The sequence below is a fragment of the Alligator sinensis genome, unplaced genomic scaffold, assembly GCF_000455745.1.
Source record: "Alligator sinensis unplaced genomic scaffold, ASM45574v1 scaffold562_1, whole genome shotgun sequence".
NCBI lineage: Eukaryota > Metazoa > Chordata > Crocodylia > Alligatoridae > Alligator > Alligator sinensis.
Window position 1 is genome coordinate 1,204,795 of NW_005842227.1, and position 17,086 is coordinate 1,221,880.

The 17,086-nt window shown below is 42.2% G+C and overlaps 1 protein-coding gene across 34 annotated transcripts in view; it reads left to right on the forward strand.

Moving 5' to 3' along the window:
- Positions 1-10,967: 10,967 nt before the first annotated feature.
- TRDN (triadin) overlaps positions 10,968-17,086 on the forward strand; it is a 366,530-nt gene continuing 360,411 nt past the window's right edge. For 23 of the 34 annotated variants that reach the window (XR_003094912.1, XR_003094911.1, XM_025208340.1 and 20 more), the window contains exon 1: positions 10,969-11,493. Coding sequence is in view for 30 of the 34 variants with exons in the window: in XM_025208340.1 (XP_025064125.1) it covers positions 11,472-11,493 (22 nt within the window). In the remaining 4 variants the exon portion in view is untranslated. Of the gene's footprint in view, positions 11,494-17,086 lie in introns of all 34 variants that reach the window. The other 11 variants (XM_025208357.1, XM_025208346.1, XM_025208356.1 and 8 more) reach the window with 3 other exon arrangements.

Consider the following 17,086-nt stretch of genomic DNA (forward strand, 5'->3'; position numbering starts at 1 on the left):
AAACATAATGAGACCACTACTGAGAGCCTGCCTGCATTCGATCTGTGAAGATGAAAAACTCAGCCAGGTTCTGGTGTCCCAAGGCAAATGAAGGGGCTTTGAAAAGGATATAAAATTGTCTGTCTGTAACCTCAAAGGAGCAACACTGGCTAAAGGGTCAGACTGAGGGAACTACCAGTCTGCCTCACATGGGAGGCGAGCACAGGGGACTAGTGTGACTAGAACAAGCAGGACTCTCTAAAAGAAAGGCTTAGGTCAGATAATATGCTGCTGCTGCTTTTTTTCCTCCTATTTCTTCTCTATTTATTGTTGATCTAGAGGAGCACAACCATTTGTTTTTAACCAGCTGTAATCTATCACTGAGTTTTCATGCTGATTACAGGCCCAGAAAAATCTAAGCTGGGGAGAAACCCAGCTGCACCTGGTGGAGACTGTATGATCAGGTCCATCCTAATGAGAATTGCCATCTCACCCTCTTTGCGTGTGTGCAGAGAGCCTGAACTAGCAAGGTTATGCTAGGTGTAACATAAAATATCATAAGCAAGAGAATGAGTCATAACATGGAAAAAAGGTTAGGCTTCCCTTTAGTTACGAAGGTCAGACTCATCAGATTGTTTCCATGATCTTGTAAATAGGTCTCTCATTAGTGAAGGCATGGAGAGTGTTGGTTTGACCTCAAGTTTTTTTTTTTTGAAATAGCATTCAGCATGAAAATACATATGTCTATGCTGTTTCATACTTTAATCTTTGACAGCATGGGTTCAGACAGATTTTTCTCTTTCGTTTACAAGATTGGTTTTGACATAACTTCTTTTTTTTTTTCTTTTGGCAATATATTCTGCTAACAGAATATGCTCACAGTATCCTATATATACACTTTCCCCCACCTCAGACAGAAAGATCTAAATTTGGTTTGAAGACCATCTGGAGAAACCTAGACCCATATCCACACTTTGCAGCCAGTGGCCATGTCTCCATGAGATGCTGACTGCATGGTTGTTACTGTGCAGTCATTTAGTATTTGCATACACAAGGACTAAATGACTACACAGTAACCAGAGTTACTGTGCAGTAGCATCGCTGGATGGCTTTTAGGTGATGCTGATTGTGTGACAAGTGACCAATATTTAATTATTGTGCTACAGAAACTTGAGGTGAACTATTTCAGAAGTATGAGCTCTTAGCATGGAAAATTGGTTTTAAGTAACTTCTTTTCTACTCAAGCTAATCCCAAGTGCTTCATACAGCAGTAACATTGAAAATACTATCCTTCTGTATGCAAATGGGACATAAAGACTAGGTATAGACATTCAAGCAGCCTGGGACAGAACCAGTCTAAGTTACATGGTTTTCAGTAAGTGGAATAGTTTATATCGGTAGTGAACAGAACACACATTTGCCATTTAGTCGAGGATTTGTAGGGGGGAAATCTTAGACCAAGTTCTGCCATTTTTAAATCAGTCTATGTGTGCTGAACTTATGTTCTGTTATGGGAATAGATTGGTTTCTGATCACTTATACTGGTAAAAGTCTGAACCTAGCCAAAGGGAATGCTCATAAAAAGCATTACTACAGAGATTTGTTTTATTGAGAGAGAGGAAATTTGGGGGCAGCATAAGAAGTTAATTACTATGTCATATCAATGTCATTTAATCGTTGATCTTTGGCCTATCTGATTCATGTCAGCATGTACAATGGTTATTTGGCATTTTCCATATATTAGGATAACAGCCTTACCAGCAATCTGGCTTGAGAGAGAGGACTCCTGAGTGTACATGTCTCTCTTCAGAACTGCAGAAGAAGTAGGTTCACAGTCTCTTTCCTTGTCTACTGTTTTGATGCTGAATGTTCTTCCTGCTCTTGGAATCCAACTTTGGCATAGTCTCCAACTGTTGAAAACTGGTTTAAAAAAAAATCTAAATGTAATAGAGGACCCTAACCCTGTTACTTGGCTGAGGGTAAAAGAGGGAGAAAGGGACAGAGGCAGGAGCTGGGAAGGTAAAGAACAAGACGCTTGAGGCAAGACATTGTCTCTTTAAGAAAAAGTAGGCAACATAGGGTACCCTTAGGCATGTTAAAGGCCTGGGCAGAAGCAAAGCAGGGAGGGGAGGAAGACAGAGGTCCACCCAGGTAGGGATCAGGAACTCCTGGAAGCTGCGTGGGTACATGGGAATCTTTTATATTGCAGACTGCCAGGAACTCCAATAGCTGGGAAACCAGGAGTCCAGGAGAAGACGCCAGCAGTAGCGGCACAACCCAGCTGGAGATACTTTGATACTTGGAGTGAGAAGTGTGCCTTTAGAGGGACTGCCAGGAACTCTAGTGGCTTGGAAGCTGAGAGTCAGGGAGGAAATACCAGTAGCAGTGGCATGGCCCAGCTGGAGATACTTGAATACTGGGAGTGAGAGGCATTCCCTTAGATGGGTATCGTTCCCTCTTTTTGTCTGTTTTCTTTTTAGTAAGCATAGGACTGCAGGTACAGTCTCTCAGGAAAGGGAGAGGTTCTTTTTTTTAGCTAAGGTGGCAGCCTGCAATTTTTGTTGGACTTCTTTGCGTAGACTGAGAAGGGCTGCAAGAGGAATATGGAGGTCACAGTGAGGCGCCAGAGAAGAGCAGAAGCCCTGCTCCAGGCAGGGCAGACACCAGGGAGAAGCTGGAAGCCAGGGAAGGCTGAAGATGACTAAGCTGGATCCTGCCAGAGTGGGCCTGCAGCAGCTAGAGCCCAGCTAGAGAAAAAGGGATAAAGGCCAGGGAATGGCGGAAACCCCAACAGGTATTTGCAGGCAGCAACAAATTTCTCATTAGTGATTTGAGAAGCCTCCTAAATATGATGTTGGACAACACCTGTTAGGCATAGGCATAACTAAGGGGGAGGCAGGAGGTCACAATTAATACCTTTGAGGCTCAAAGGGTGGGGAGTGGTGCAGTCAAGGAGGACTTCCCCCCTTCAGGTGAAAGGTAACATGCAAGTCCAGGAGACCATGTGCTGCACTGGGCATCTGGATGTGGCCAGTCCTCATCCTGTCGGCAGCCTCCAAAATCTTCAAGAACTTTATGTTAAAACCAAGTTGTGGCAGGTGAGATTGGAGGTCAGGAATAGATTGGCAAAGCTCGGAGGCAGGCTGGTCCAATCACTAGTGGACCTGTCACACTGATTGATCAGTGTGGGCCTGTTGCAATGAATCAGATTAAAGGAAAACTAGTGGTGTGCTGAATGATTTTAAACTTCAGTGATGAAAAAGCTAATCCAAATACAGGGCTAGCTTCTCAGCTAGCATTAATTGGCATACTTTGATTTATACCATTTGCGAATCTGACTGATAGTAGTCTTTAATGGGGTTAGTTACAGGAAAATAAAAAACAAAATCACTTCTCTAGACAGTATATTTGTTCTGTGTTCACACTCGCTTCTCTCTACTGACACTTTCTAAGGCCAAGAGATACAGAATCAGGTATATCACAACATCCTTGTCCCTCCCTTATTTCCTGGGATTCAAAACCTCTGTAATTTGTGATCCCTTTGATGTTAAAAAGGAGTCTTTATTTTTTTATGTAGGCAGGCTGAAGTTACATCAGCATTTCCGCAATGCAAAGTCTAATCAGCTGTACCATCTCAGGGAGGGGAAGTGGAACAGTCTGTCTCTACAAAGGATATTTTATTCTCTATCAGCTAACATCCCACCACCTAGCTGTAGAGTAATTTCCTCTCTTAAAATGTATCAAATGTCTGTTGATTAGCTTAAAGTGCCAAGGTGACAGAACCTGGCTGTAACTGTCAGCTGTACCTGAGTAAAGGGGCTGATTTCAAACTGGATCACTCTTTCTTCAGGGAGGCAGATCTTATATTACAGAGTAGAAAAGAAGAAATATGGAATTTTATCAAATACAAACTCTTAATAGATTAATACACAGTGTAATATATTCTGTCTATCCCTTTTAAGTCATTTATTCATTAAGATAAAAAGTGCAGTTGCTTAGGTTGAAAAATTTCACTGCCCCGGGTATGACAATATACTTTTACAAGCATCACTTTAAAGGATAGTTGAGTCTTCTTTTAGGGTTGACTTTGCATCCAAAGTAGAGCTCAGATTTACAATTAATGGTGCCAAAATCTCAGAATCTCTATTCACCATAGTTTAACCCTTATTTATATGTTAATAATTGTGTAAAAGTTTTCCAGACACCGAGGGCCACACAAGAGTTGCAAAGCTACACTTGTGACCAACTGGACTTCATGGGTAGACTCCATAAATGAAGGCAGAATCCAGATGTTTCTGTTGGAAAAAAAACAGGGTTCTGCTACTGGAACTGTAGGAAAATGTGTTATCTATATGAAAGCAAAATCAGTAGAGGGAGAATGACTCCATCAGTAGAATTCAGCTAATGATCCAAACTAATATTCTTCTTTCTTTTAAAAAAAGTTTTAAAAGTTTAACTTGAACAGTAAACTTACCTAATTATGTTCTTACCTCATAAAACATATATGATCACCTTACTCCATCTGCACTTTCCACTCTACCTAATCCTTTTGTTCTTCATTTTGTATATCTTGTTTACCACATGCACAGTAAGACATAAATAGAATCACAGAATCATAGAAAATTAGGGTTGGAAGGGACCTCAGGAGGTCATTTAGTCCAACTTCCTGTTCAAAGCAGAACCATCCTCAACTAGATCATCCCAGACAAGGCTTTGTTTAGCCAGGTCTTAAAAACCTCCAAGGGTGGAAATTCAACAACTTCTCTGGTAACCTGTTCTAGTGTTTTACTACCCTCCTAGTGAGAAAATTCTTCCTAATATCTAACCTAAACTTCCCTTGTTGCAACTTGAGATCATTGCTCCTTGTTCTGTCATCTGCCACCACTGAAAACAGTCTAGCTCCTTCTTCTTTTAAACCCCTCTTCAGGTAGTTGAAGGCTGCTATTAAATCCCCTCAGTCTTCTCCTTTCCAGACTAAATAAGTCCACCTCCCTCAGCCTCTCCTCAGAAGTCATGTACCCCAGGCCCCTCACCTTATTTGTTGCCCTCCATTGAACTCTCTTCAATTTGTCCACTTCCTTTCTGTAGTGGGGGCCCCAAAACTGAACACAGTACTCCAGATGTGGCCTCACCAGTGCTGAATAGAGGGGAATAATCACTTCCCTCAATCTGCTTTCAACTCTCCTACCAATACAGCCCAGTATGCTGCCCATGAGTTCCCTGAGCAAGTCGAAGTCTGCTTTTCTGAAGTCCAGGGTCCTTGCTCTGATGTTCTCCATCCTTCCTTTCCTCAGGATCCTGAACTCAATCATCTTGTGGTCACTTCTGCCCAAGTTGCCATCTACTAGTACATTTCCTACCAATTCATCCCTGTTTGTGGGCAGCAGGTCAAGAAGAGCATGGTCCCTGGTTGGCTGCTCCAGCACTTGTACCAGGAAGTTTTCATAGATGTTAGATGTTAGGGTCGGAAGGGACCTCAATAGATCATCGAGTCCAATCCCCAACATCGAGTCCGACCCCCCAAGTTGTCCCCAACACTCTCCAAAAACTTCCTGGATTGCTTGCACACTGCTGTTTTGCTCTCCCAGCAGATGTCAGGGTGATTGAAGTCCCCCATGGAAACCAAGACCAGGAAACTGGTCAGGAAACTTCTACTAGCAGTTTGAAGAAAGCCTTATCTACCACTTTCTACTTGCCTGGTGGTCTATAGCAGATCCCCACCATAACATCACCCTTCTTTCTCTCTCCTACGACCCTAACCCAGAGACTTTCAACCATGAATGACATGTGCTGGGGGGGCACGGCAGCTGGTGAGGCACGGCGGCAGTAAGCATGGAGCTCCCGCAGATGCCACCAGTGCTGTCAGTGGCAGGGGGTGGCGAATGCCAACCCGGGGCAGCAGCCACCCATAGACACCACCAACAGCGTTAGCCAGTGGCTATCACTGACCACCCACAGACACTGCCAACCGTGTCAGTGGTGGTGGGGCGGGGTGGCGAGTGACGACCACCCACAGTCGCTGCCAACAGTGTCAGTGGCGCCTTTCATAGGGGGTGCACTGCCACACTCAGGGGATGCACGTGCATCTGCGTGCACCCCCTACACTTCACCGATGCTTTCAACAGTCCTACCTCAGTTTCATACTGAAGTTCTGAGCAATCATATGGCTCTCTTACATAAAGTGCAACTCCTCCTCCTCTTCTCCCCTGCCTGTCCTTTCTGAACAGTTTATATCTGTCCAGGTCACTGCTCCAGTCATGCGAGCTATCCCACGAAGTCTCTGTTATTACAATCATGTCAATGCCGTGACTGTGCAAGGACTTCCAATTCTTCCTGCTTGTTTCCCAGGCTCTGTGCATTCATGTACAGGCCTCTGAGGTAACTAGTCAATTGCTCTGATTTCTCAGGAAGTATAAGAATAACTCCCCTGTTGCCCCTTCCTACTTGCTTTTCCTCCAGGTCACCCACTTCCCCACTTACCTCAGGGCTTTTGTCCTCATTTCCCAGCAAACCTAGTTTAAAGCCCTCCTTACTAGGTTAGCAAGTCTGTCTGTGAAGATGCTCTTCCCTCTGTTTGCCAAGTGGATTCCATGTCTTCCCAGCAAGGCTTCTTCTTGGAATAACATCCCATGGTTGAAGAAGCCAAAACCCTACTGGTGACACCACCTATGCAGCAAGGCATTGATCTATAGGACTCATCTGCTGCTACCTGGGCCCTTTCCCTTGACTGGAAGTTTCAAAGAAAACACCACCTGAGCCCCTATCCTCTTCACCCTTGCACCCAGAGATCTGCAGGACCTTTTAATCTGCTCAGGGTCTCCCCTGAAAATATCATTGGTATCCCAAGGATGAGCAGCATGGGGTAATACTCAGAGGGCCAAATGAGTCTTTGTTATATCTTTGTGGCATCTTGGATCTAGGATCTAGGCAAGCAGCAGACTTCCCAAGACAACAGGTCAGGTTGGCAGATGCATCCCTCCATCCCCTGTAGAAGGGAGTCTCCAACCACTACCACACATTCCTTCTTCTTGGTGGTCATCATATCAATCCTACCTGGCCTCTCTTCCTTCACCAATGGAACATGCCCCTCGCCCTCTGTTGCTAGGGCTCCATATCTATTCTCCAGACGAACTGCTGCAGGTGGAGATAAAGATTTCTGTTTGCTTTCAGAGGTCACAAGTTTCTAGCTTCCACCCTCCTGGGAGTCCATGTCCTCTCTCTTCTCTAGCACTGTTTCTGGCAGTTCTTTCCCCAAAGTCCTGGAGGTCCCCTCCAGCACTGAATCAATGAACTCCTCATGGTGGAGGATGCTTTGGAGTCTCACCACCTCCTCCTGTAGCTCTCTTGCCTGTTCCCTGACAGACACTACCAGGAGACACTCCTCACACCACAGGCATTCCCCTACATGGCCATAACTGGAAGGGACCTGCAAGCCACAGTCCACACAGCACCAAATCTGGACTTGGGTGGAAGTCCTGATAGTGAGCAGTCCTGCCTGACAGAAACCTCACAGATGCTAGCAGAGGTACTGCCAGTGGCTCTGGCATTGTGACGTCCTCCAGCCATGGCATCCTTCAGCCAAATAATGGTACATCTGAAGGTCCATAAAATTAGTTTGCTGTTTAATAAGTTTTCTCATAGTGTAATGCTCCAGAGCTTAAGATGATAGTAAGGTTTATTTTCTTGACCTCCACTGTGTTTCTGTGCATTTACTGCAATACAAAACCCTTTTCTTATTCTTGGATCCATCTTCAGGGCTGTGCTGTAAGTATTCACCTATATAGCTTTAGGAGAATGTTTAAAACTATTATTCTGTGTTTTCTTGTTAACAAAAACTTGGTTTTGATTGGCTTCCTAAATGTTTCCTTTCATTAGTCTGAGTCTCCAGTACCACTACCTACTAATTTAACTTGAGTTGTTTTCTTTCTCTAGTCCTTCTGTTTTCACCATTATCTTGACAATCTGGTAATCCATGAATAAAGATTTGTGTACTAATACTTCGATTACACGAGAAACACACCTTGTCATCTAAGGGAACAGACAGAAGTAATATTTTTTGAGTGATCTGGCCCCTGAAATCACTCTACAGCCATGCCATAACACACATCCACAGTTGCAGACTGATTTTAAAATGGCCATATACATGAAGAATTAACCCTAGTTAAATCAGGTATTACATTAAGGCACACGAAAGCAGAGTGCCTTGGGGAACTTGTATTCCCTCCAGGGTTAATTTTTCATATAGGGGGAGGCTGTTAATTTTTCCTCCTTCAGGCTGTTAGGGCTAAGGAGAGGGAACTCCTGGCTGCTGGCTGAATGGCCAGATCTGGGGGGAGAAGGGGTGGGGAACGGGGCCCCCTCACCTCGTGGTCCCCCCCAGATACCCTGGCTGGGGTGCTGGGGGCAGCTGAGTTGGACCTGCAAGGTTAGGGGGCTCCATTTCTCCCTCCCCCCAATTCTGACCATTCAGCAGCCAGGAGCAGTCAACATGGAGTTCTAGCCCGCTAAATGGCCAGAGTTGAGTGGGTGGGTAGAGTGGAACTTAGCCCTCTTGCCTCAGGGTCCTGACCTGACTTCCCTCAATACCCCAGCTAGGTTAGCTGGTGGTGGGGGGTGGTCTACAAGGAGAGAGGGACCCTGTTCTCTGCCCCCCACTTCGTATCTGGCCATTCATCAACTGGGAGCTCCCTGCCCTTCCACCTCCCCTTTCCCTTCCCCTTCTCCTTCTCCTTCTCCACCCCCCCCCCCATGACAGCCTTGGAGCTGGAGGGGGGGCAGGGCTGGGAAGAGGGACAGTTTGGCAGCCTCCTGGGAGGCTGCTAGAGCACCCCTACCTGCTGGCCTAGGTGAGTGTAGGCTGGCACCAGCTCCCTCCCTCCTGACCCAACAGGCAAATGTCTGTTGGGTTCAGGAGGGAGGTGCTGTAAGTCATGGTGCGTTACTTAAGTGCATGAGTTAGAGTGGGGCATTAATGTCTGTCTGCACCCTAAAAGAAGGAGTTAGTAGTCGAGCTTGTCAAATAGTTTAAAAAAACCCAAACCCCTGTTTTTTTCCCCTTTGTTTATATGTAAATAAATAAAAGTACCAGCTTGCTAAGTTATCACTGTTCAGGACTCCTGTTTTGGGCTATATTATGGTTTGTAGTATATGGTCATGAAGGGGGTTAAAGGGCTGTAAAGTGCCACTGGCCTCCTTTATTTGAATTTCACTTTATGTTCCTTTGTCAGACTGATACCTCTTTGTCCACACAAATGGATAGAGAGTAGGCAAAGCTTTGACTTTGTTACCTTTCCAATTCACACAAGCTGACCAAAATTTAGACTGCCATGGATACAGAGACTAGAATGTAGCTCTGTAATACAGTTTAATCTTAGAACTGGACAGATGCTTATTCAAGATTCATGATTGCCCCATGATTTATCCATGTATGAATAGGCCACCAAGTGGCCTGAAAAAAAATTAGGAGAGTTTTTACTCATGCTTCCCTTCCTTGGAGAGAGGGGAAACAGGGCAAAAGTGTGAAGTCAGAAAGATAGAGATAACATATGGAAGACCCATAGGGAAGTTATAATTTTTACCTTGTTTAAAAATGAAAAAATCCAATAGACATATTTTTCTTGAAGTTATGAAGTGCCAATATTGTAAAAGATTCATCGCTCTTCAGAGGACCAGCCTTTACTCTACGAGCTTAAGAGTTATGCCCTTATGCTTTCCCCCTAAGATAAGGTTGAATCTCACTCTTGAAATACTGACCATTATAAATAAATAATAAAAAAAATTTGTAGAGCTTCCTGCTAAACTTAGAATTTTACTAGATCTTGCATTGTTACTTTGTGTTGTTTCTAGCCTTGCTTAAACTTCACTTTAAGAACTTGCTTTTGTCGCTCTATGAAAGGAGTAATTTGCTCTCTTCGCCTGTCAGGAAAACCAAGAAAGGAAAAATATTATAAAAAGAAAAATATGGATTGATACTGCTAATAGTATCTAACAGGTTGGGGAGGACAATAATGGAGCTTTTTCTTTGGTGAGGTTATTAGAGACTTTGAGGAAAGGGGTTTTATTTTTTGTGTTTTGTTCTGTGTTATCTTTTATTAGATCAACTGTAGGGTTGGGAGAGTTGTTGGACAAGCTTTTGGGCACAAAGTAACTTTTTTCAGGTTATCCCACACTAACACCTACAAGAAGGATGATCAAACAACCACAACCCACACTCCAGGATAAAGATAAAGCTTGTGGACAGCTGGTTCAACGAGACTCCCCTTCCATGTGTTGCCCACCATATAAACAGATTTATTTTGTTACACCCTAGCACACAGCTAGGTGCATACTAGTCATGTAGTAGAGCTCAGAAGTGCAAATGCCAGCCTTTGTAGTGATTAGCTGACTATAGGTTCCCCAGTTACAGTCCTGCTAGAGTCAGTTTCTGATTTCAAGTGACTCCCATGTGAAGGAATGCTGGTTCAAGGATAGATTGTAGTTAATTTCACTTTAAGTGTCCAGGTACAAGAACAAATAACCCTGCAGTTTGAGGATACAGACACTGTAGGGAATAGTGATTTGCTAGATTTTTCATGTTCATATTTTTATTAAAATCTAATGGCACTGAATTTTAAATAAATGTTTATTTAAATTTACAAATGTTTTTGTCTTTGAATTAGGCTGGAAAAAATATGATCTGCTTAATAACTGTGGACAGTGTGTTTAACATGTTAAAGGATACTGGATACAGCCAATAATTTTATTTACTAACTTTCATAAACTACATTTATGATATCCTCGCGTGTGTGAAATCTCCTTGCCAAAGAGAAGGGAAAGTACAGATATTCATGGGTGATGTGATCTGAGCTGTTTCTCAGGAACTGGGATTGAGAGTCAAAGTGGAGAAAATCACCTAAATTTACCCTCACTATTAGTGACTACCAGACTTCACAGGGCCCTCCCTAATCCAAATAAGGCCAGGAAGAATGTGCTAAGCATTGAGTGTGCTAAGAATAAGTTTGAGCTAGGATGGATAAGGTTACTTTGGACTCTATATTTCATATTTCCTGACTACCCCCCAAAAGAACTGTAATTATATTAGGGAAGCTGCAGGAGCTTTAAACAGTTCTTTCCAGTTCCTTTGCTTTTGGCTGCCTTTTTATGCTTTGCTGTCCCATTTGGAGCTGGATATTATTTTTATTGATAGTGTTTGTGTTTCTTAGGATATCAGAAAAAACGTGCTGAAGATTAGCTATGAGGCATGGCTATTTTTTTAGAAGCTGATACTTTAGTTTGAGCTGCAAGCATTGCCTTGGGAAAGGTTTAGGTTGTTCTGGTAGGGGCAGGACTCTGCAGAGAAAACAAAGTTCAAAGAAGCATGAAATAAGAAGAAACAGAATAAGAGAAGCAGAGGACCTCCCATCCTTTAATTCTTCATCTCCTCTTAGAGAAGTATAAGCTAAGCTGCCAGTATAACTTGACCTTTTTGCAGAGTATCTCTTACCATCGCTGTTATGGCTGAGATTACAACAGAAGGTACGGTAACCATTTTCAAATACAATTAACAGAAAAAGACTTGTACTTTGACACTTTAATTGAGTCAGCGTGTCAGTATGATTTATTGCTTTTAGGGAACAGCAGTTTTCCTGTAGGATGTGTGTTTTGTATGAGAAATGTTTCTCCCAGTAGCCAGAGGCTCTACTAGTTAGTGAAGCTAAATCACTACATGCCTCTAAAAATAGCAACCTGAGCAACCATCGCTTAGACAGTGACACTAAAAGTGATAGAGAAGGGGAGCTTCTAGATATTAAAATGAAGAGATTGGACAAAATATAAATGGTTCAATCCTGAAATCTTTAGGTAGACAAAAACTGAGTTTAATGCAAGTTTTGCTGATGGGAGATGCACTTGTGTTCAGAATGCTAGAGCTCAGCTCTGCGGCCCTGCAAGCAGTGCAGTAGAAGCAAAGAGATCTGTTTGCACAGAATCAGTTGCACAGTTGAGAACAAGTCTGCTAGGTTTTAATGTTGATTAAGAGAAAACAGTACTGATCCCAAAATACTTTTTCAGGTAAAACTCCCAAAGAAGCCAGTGAGTTGTGCTTGAATAAGTACTTTAGCGGTAGGCTGAAAAGAATGAGAAGTAATCATATAAACCAAGAAACTTTTATCCTAAAATATTTAAGTCCATGAAAAATTCATATTTCCTGACCATTCATATTTAAATAACATCTTAGAGACACAACAATATTTTATCAACCACTGTGTGACAGAAAGCTGTTTAGAATGCCACATTTTTTTCCCCAATGTTTAGTGGAATTTCATGCCAATCTTTTTGTGTTGTGGATCACTCCACTGTTCATCCAAGTTTAATAATGACATTAAAAAAATAGGCTTTTAAAAACCCTTCTGATCTTTCTTTCTTTCCTTCCTTCCTTCTTTCTTTCTATGGTATTTCACTGTATTAAAGTTGCATGCTTATCTTTCATTTTTCAATTCTAATTTAGTTGTAAGAGGATTCACATTAAGCACTATTAGACAATGAATCTGTTTTCTAATGGCTGCAAACTAGCAGAATGTCAAGACTTGCCCTTCTTTTGTGGGATGTTTCATTATTTAAGGATCATCAAAATAAGGCTGTCCAATGGATGCGATTTTTTTTTTTTCGGTATGATCAGTTGTTGATGGTTATGTAATTTGTTCCTGGCAGCAAATACCAGTAAAACAGGTGGTACAGCCTGACAGCTCTAACACAAACGCTGAGACCAGTTTGCTCAGATTTGGTGGAAATTCTGCTTTTTTTTTGTAGTTGCTACCTGCAGATTCTATTTGACCTTAGATATGTGCAGATGTTTAATGAAAGTTGTAAGCATAGGGATGAGAGCAGAATATGTCTATATTGTTTGATGACCGTTTCAGTTGTAGATCTATCCCTAATGCAAACTAGTTCAGAATTAATATCAAATGTGCAAAGCTTATTAAATATACTTATGGTAATCCTTTGCTGCTGTTTCTGGTATGTGTTAATTTAAAAGGAGAAGTTCTTTACCTTTGGTTGCTGATAGGGAAGCATAAAATATATCACATGTACAGGTGTTGATGAGCTACAAGAATGTGTGTGACAGTAGAGTCTTCAGGTAATAGGTTTCAGTTCTACAGAAGTTTGACCTTCAACCAATAAGTCAGTGAGGCTGTGGAAGCCATTTTTTACGTGTGTGCTTGTGGGGTGGGGTGGGGAATAAGGTTATGTTGCTAACTTTTACATCTAACTCAGTAGTTGGATTCAAAGTTTAATCCATGGTAGAATACTGAATTTTTAATTTGGGTCTGTAGTTTCAGGGTGGATTATCTTTCTGTTGCTGCAGGTGATGGAGCCTGAAATTTCAAATCTGAACTGCAGCAAAATTTTTTTTTTTAAACTAAAAACAATTGACATGTCTCCTTTTTCGGGATACCCTAGCATATTATAGACTGGGAAGAAGTAAAACAGGGTCTTGCTGGCCACAAGAGGATGAATCTTCTTATTTCTTGATGAATACCTACCTTTTGTCTTGAATACCATTAGACTGCAAGTCACACATCATTCATATTGTCAGAAAACATCCCTATGAGGTATTTTAGATGCAAATTTTAGAAAGCATCATGCGGTAACCAGAGAATCTGGAGCCCCATAGATTATCATTGGAAGGAAGACCTAATGCAGTGATTCTCAACCAGGGTGCTGCAGCACCATGAGGTGTTGTGTCTTAAGGTTGCCTCAGAGTGCCACACAATATTAGCACTCTTAGATGTGCAAACACCTACATGATTCACAAGCTAAACCAAGAGATTTCAAATAGTAATCAATGGTTTCAAAAACATTCTGACCTGTTGTGGCCTTTCTAAGCTTATGCAATATAAGAATTACTCTATTATTTTTCCATAGTAAAAAATGAGTGAAAACTAAGAGCTGACATTTTCTCAGGGGCTTGATTCTAAAAGTTTATGAACCACTGGCCTAAATGTTGCCTTCGGCTTTTTAACTAAGGAGAGATTCTCCATCTTTTGTGGGGCCTTGAGGCACTATCTAGATATCATTGTATGATAGTCCACTTCCAGGTAATGACCTTTTATGTGTTAATTGTACAAGACATGTGGAGATGGCTTACCTGGGTGTTGCTATAGTTTTACATCATTGTAACACCATGAAAATTAACTGGCATTAAAAATGGACCTGAAAAGTAGAAAACCTGGCCTATAATTTGTAACGCCAGCCTCTGTATATACTACCTGCTCTTATCTTAACTAAAAATTTCTTGGCAAGATCGTGGCAACCAAATACAACTGGATTAAAATAAGCCATGACAAACTGAGTAATAAATATCTTTGTAGGAAGTCCACATAAGCCATTAGAAAACTGACAATTTCTAGTTTACTAGTTCAACAAATGCTTAGGAGATAAATCCAAAGAATCGAGTCACATGTAATTGTTGTGTTAGAAACAAAACTTTAAAATTGTATTATAAATGAATATCTATTATTTAATATTGTCCCATACCTCAGTACAAATGTTAACTACTGTATCCTCCCAATGCACCTGTGAGCTTAATAAATATCATTTTATTGTCACTCAAAAATTAGGAGCTGAATTGGGAACCAGCCTGCCTTGATTCTGGTGTGCTCTATGGGTAGGTATCATAGTTTGCAACAGGAGCAAGAGAGCTCCTGCCATCAGTGTGTTCCCATAAAGGTGGTAGATGAAGGAACAGACCATTAGCGCACAGAAAAGCAGCTCCTTGTTACAATTTATAGCACTTTGCAGGGAGTGCTATGAGTTGCAACCATCCCCTGGACCCAACATGAGTTTGGTGTTGTGTCTGGGAGTTGGGGATTCCAGCTGCTTGCTTCAAGCCTGCAGCCTCAGTCTCTATACCAATACCATTCCCCCCTCCCAGCCCAGATTCTGTTTTCAGAATGAGAGAGGGGGAAAGGGAGCAAAGGGAGCTCATTCTTGGGGTCTCCAGCTGATGCTAAAGGGTGGGATGGGTGGATTGGAGTGCCCCACCCTGAGGCGGGCTATCTCTAATCCACCCACCCCACCCTCCAGCACTAGCTGAAAAAACCCCACACCAAACTCCCTCTGTTCCCTTCCCCACACTCATTCTGAAAGCAGCTCTGGGGCTGGGAGCACTGCAGACACAAGTTATGGAAGGTGATCTGTTTTGGAGCATGTTCGTCTGAACCCTCATGCAATGAGGGTTCAGATTTTCATGGGATTGGGCTCTTTTAAAGTGGTCTGCAGCCATGCACTTCTGTTTGGTCATGGCTTCTGTAGACTACTTTCAAATTGTCACTTCTGTCTGTGTCCTTAGTTCTGCCCCTTGAAAAGCACAAGCTAGTCTATTGATACAATGCAGAGAGGGAAATAAATGTGTCAACTGTATGGCTGGGATGGATTGAGTAGGGACTGAACAAGACAGATATCTACACCACTTCAATGATGATCCTGGAAGCACTGTTAAGAAGTATGTCCTGCCCATTACTATTAAATCATGGCAAAGAGATAAGCATGTCATCATCTTGTTCTTAGACTCTTCAGGGATTATTTCTATACTTAGTGACTAGAGAAGTGAGTCCAAAAGTGTTTGGTCTGTCTGTGGTATATTCAGGGCCACTATAAGGTAGCTGTACTGTCTCATTTCAGAGACAGAGCAGGAATGAGTATGAAGTATGCTTCCAAGCAGTGTTTTTAGCATGGAGTTGATTTAGATAAGCCCTGCATCACACTTCAGCATCTATACCTCTGCTGAGAGAAGCATACTATACAATTTGTATTATTTGGGGCAGTCAAAGGAAGTGACTTAGCTCAAAGTGACTTGCCTGAGCTTGTTGGTGAAAAAAAATCAGGACTCTTTTTCCGGATTTCTGCCCTGTGCTCAGTCCAATAGACAAGTCATAAAGTATTTTTGAAAAGGAAGTTTTAGCAAGCTCTGCACACTTTAAAATTAACATAGGTCATGACAGTGCTGACATATAAGAAATAACACCTGGGAGAGCCTGGAGTGCAGAGTCATAATGGTATGTGTACATGCTTTGGATGTACTGAGGTGAAAACTAAATGAAACCTTCAAGAGACATGAAGTTCCCATGCAATTTAATCATATTAGTTCATAAAATAAGTTCCTAACTGTTCTCAGTTCAAAATAAATGAGTTTATACATATTTTATAATATGAAAGAAGAGCATGCTTCATTCTTTTGGCTCAGATCAAGTACAGTATCAGCTTAATATCTGCTAGATCCTCAGTCAGGAGGTAAATATGGTATCCGGCCTTTTTGGTCAGGATGAACTAGAACTCTCTGACTCATAAATTATGAAAAAAAATTGGCATACCTGATTCTGCTAGCTCCCTTACTAAAGCCTCCCTCTTTTGGTAGAAACAATTAGCTTCCTTTAGAGCCCATTCAGGTAAACAGTGCTTTGAGACTAGTTAATTTGATTGCTAAGTTACATTATTTACATCTTTAAATAACAGTAACAGCAAAAGTGAAGCCATTTGTGCATTTTGTGGGAGTGCACCTGCACATGTGAACATGATGGTTTTTCCAATATCTGGGCTGATATCTTCATTTTTTATATTTTTATTTTAAACAATTCAACATTCATAGAAAATCTCTAAAATTCTTTAGGGCTGTGTGAATCCTAAAACTTTTGATTGTATGTCTATATACCAGCAATTTAAGCATTATAATAAGGGTGGACAACCTTTTCAAGCTATGGGCTGGAATAACCCATTCCAGGTCAGAAGTAAGCAGGTGATAGGACCCTGCCACTTGTTACTTGTCTCCATGACTAGAAAAGGAAAGCTCCCATAGCCAGCCCTGTTTCCTGCAGTGGCATGGGGAGAGTGCCCAAAGAAGATGCCCCTTGCACAGTGGCAATGTGTAGGGAGTGAATGGGGGGGTGCATGTGCACCCCCTGAGCGTGGTGGTGCACCCCCTGACAGGCCACACTCCCTGCTTAGGTGATGGGCAGAGAGGGCAGGCAGGAGCACTGGTGCCCTCCCTGCAAGCACTGGCTGGGGAGTGGGAGCACCAGGTGAAACACTGGTGGCACTTCTGAGAGCACTGAGGCCACTTCTAAGATTGGCT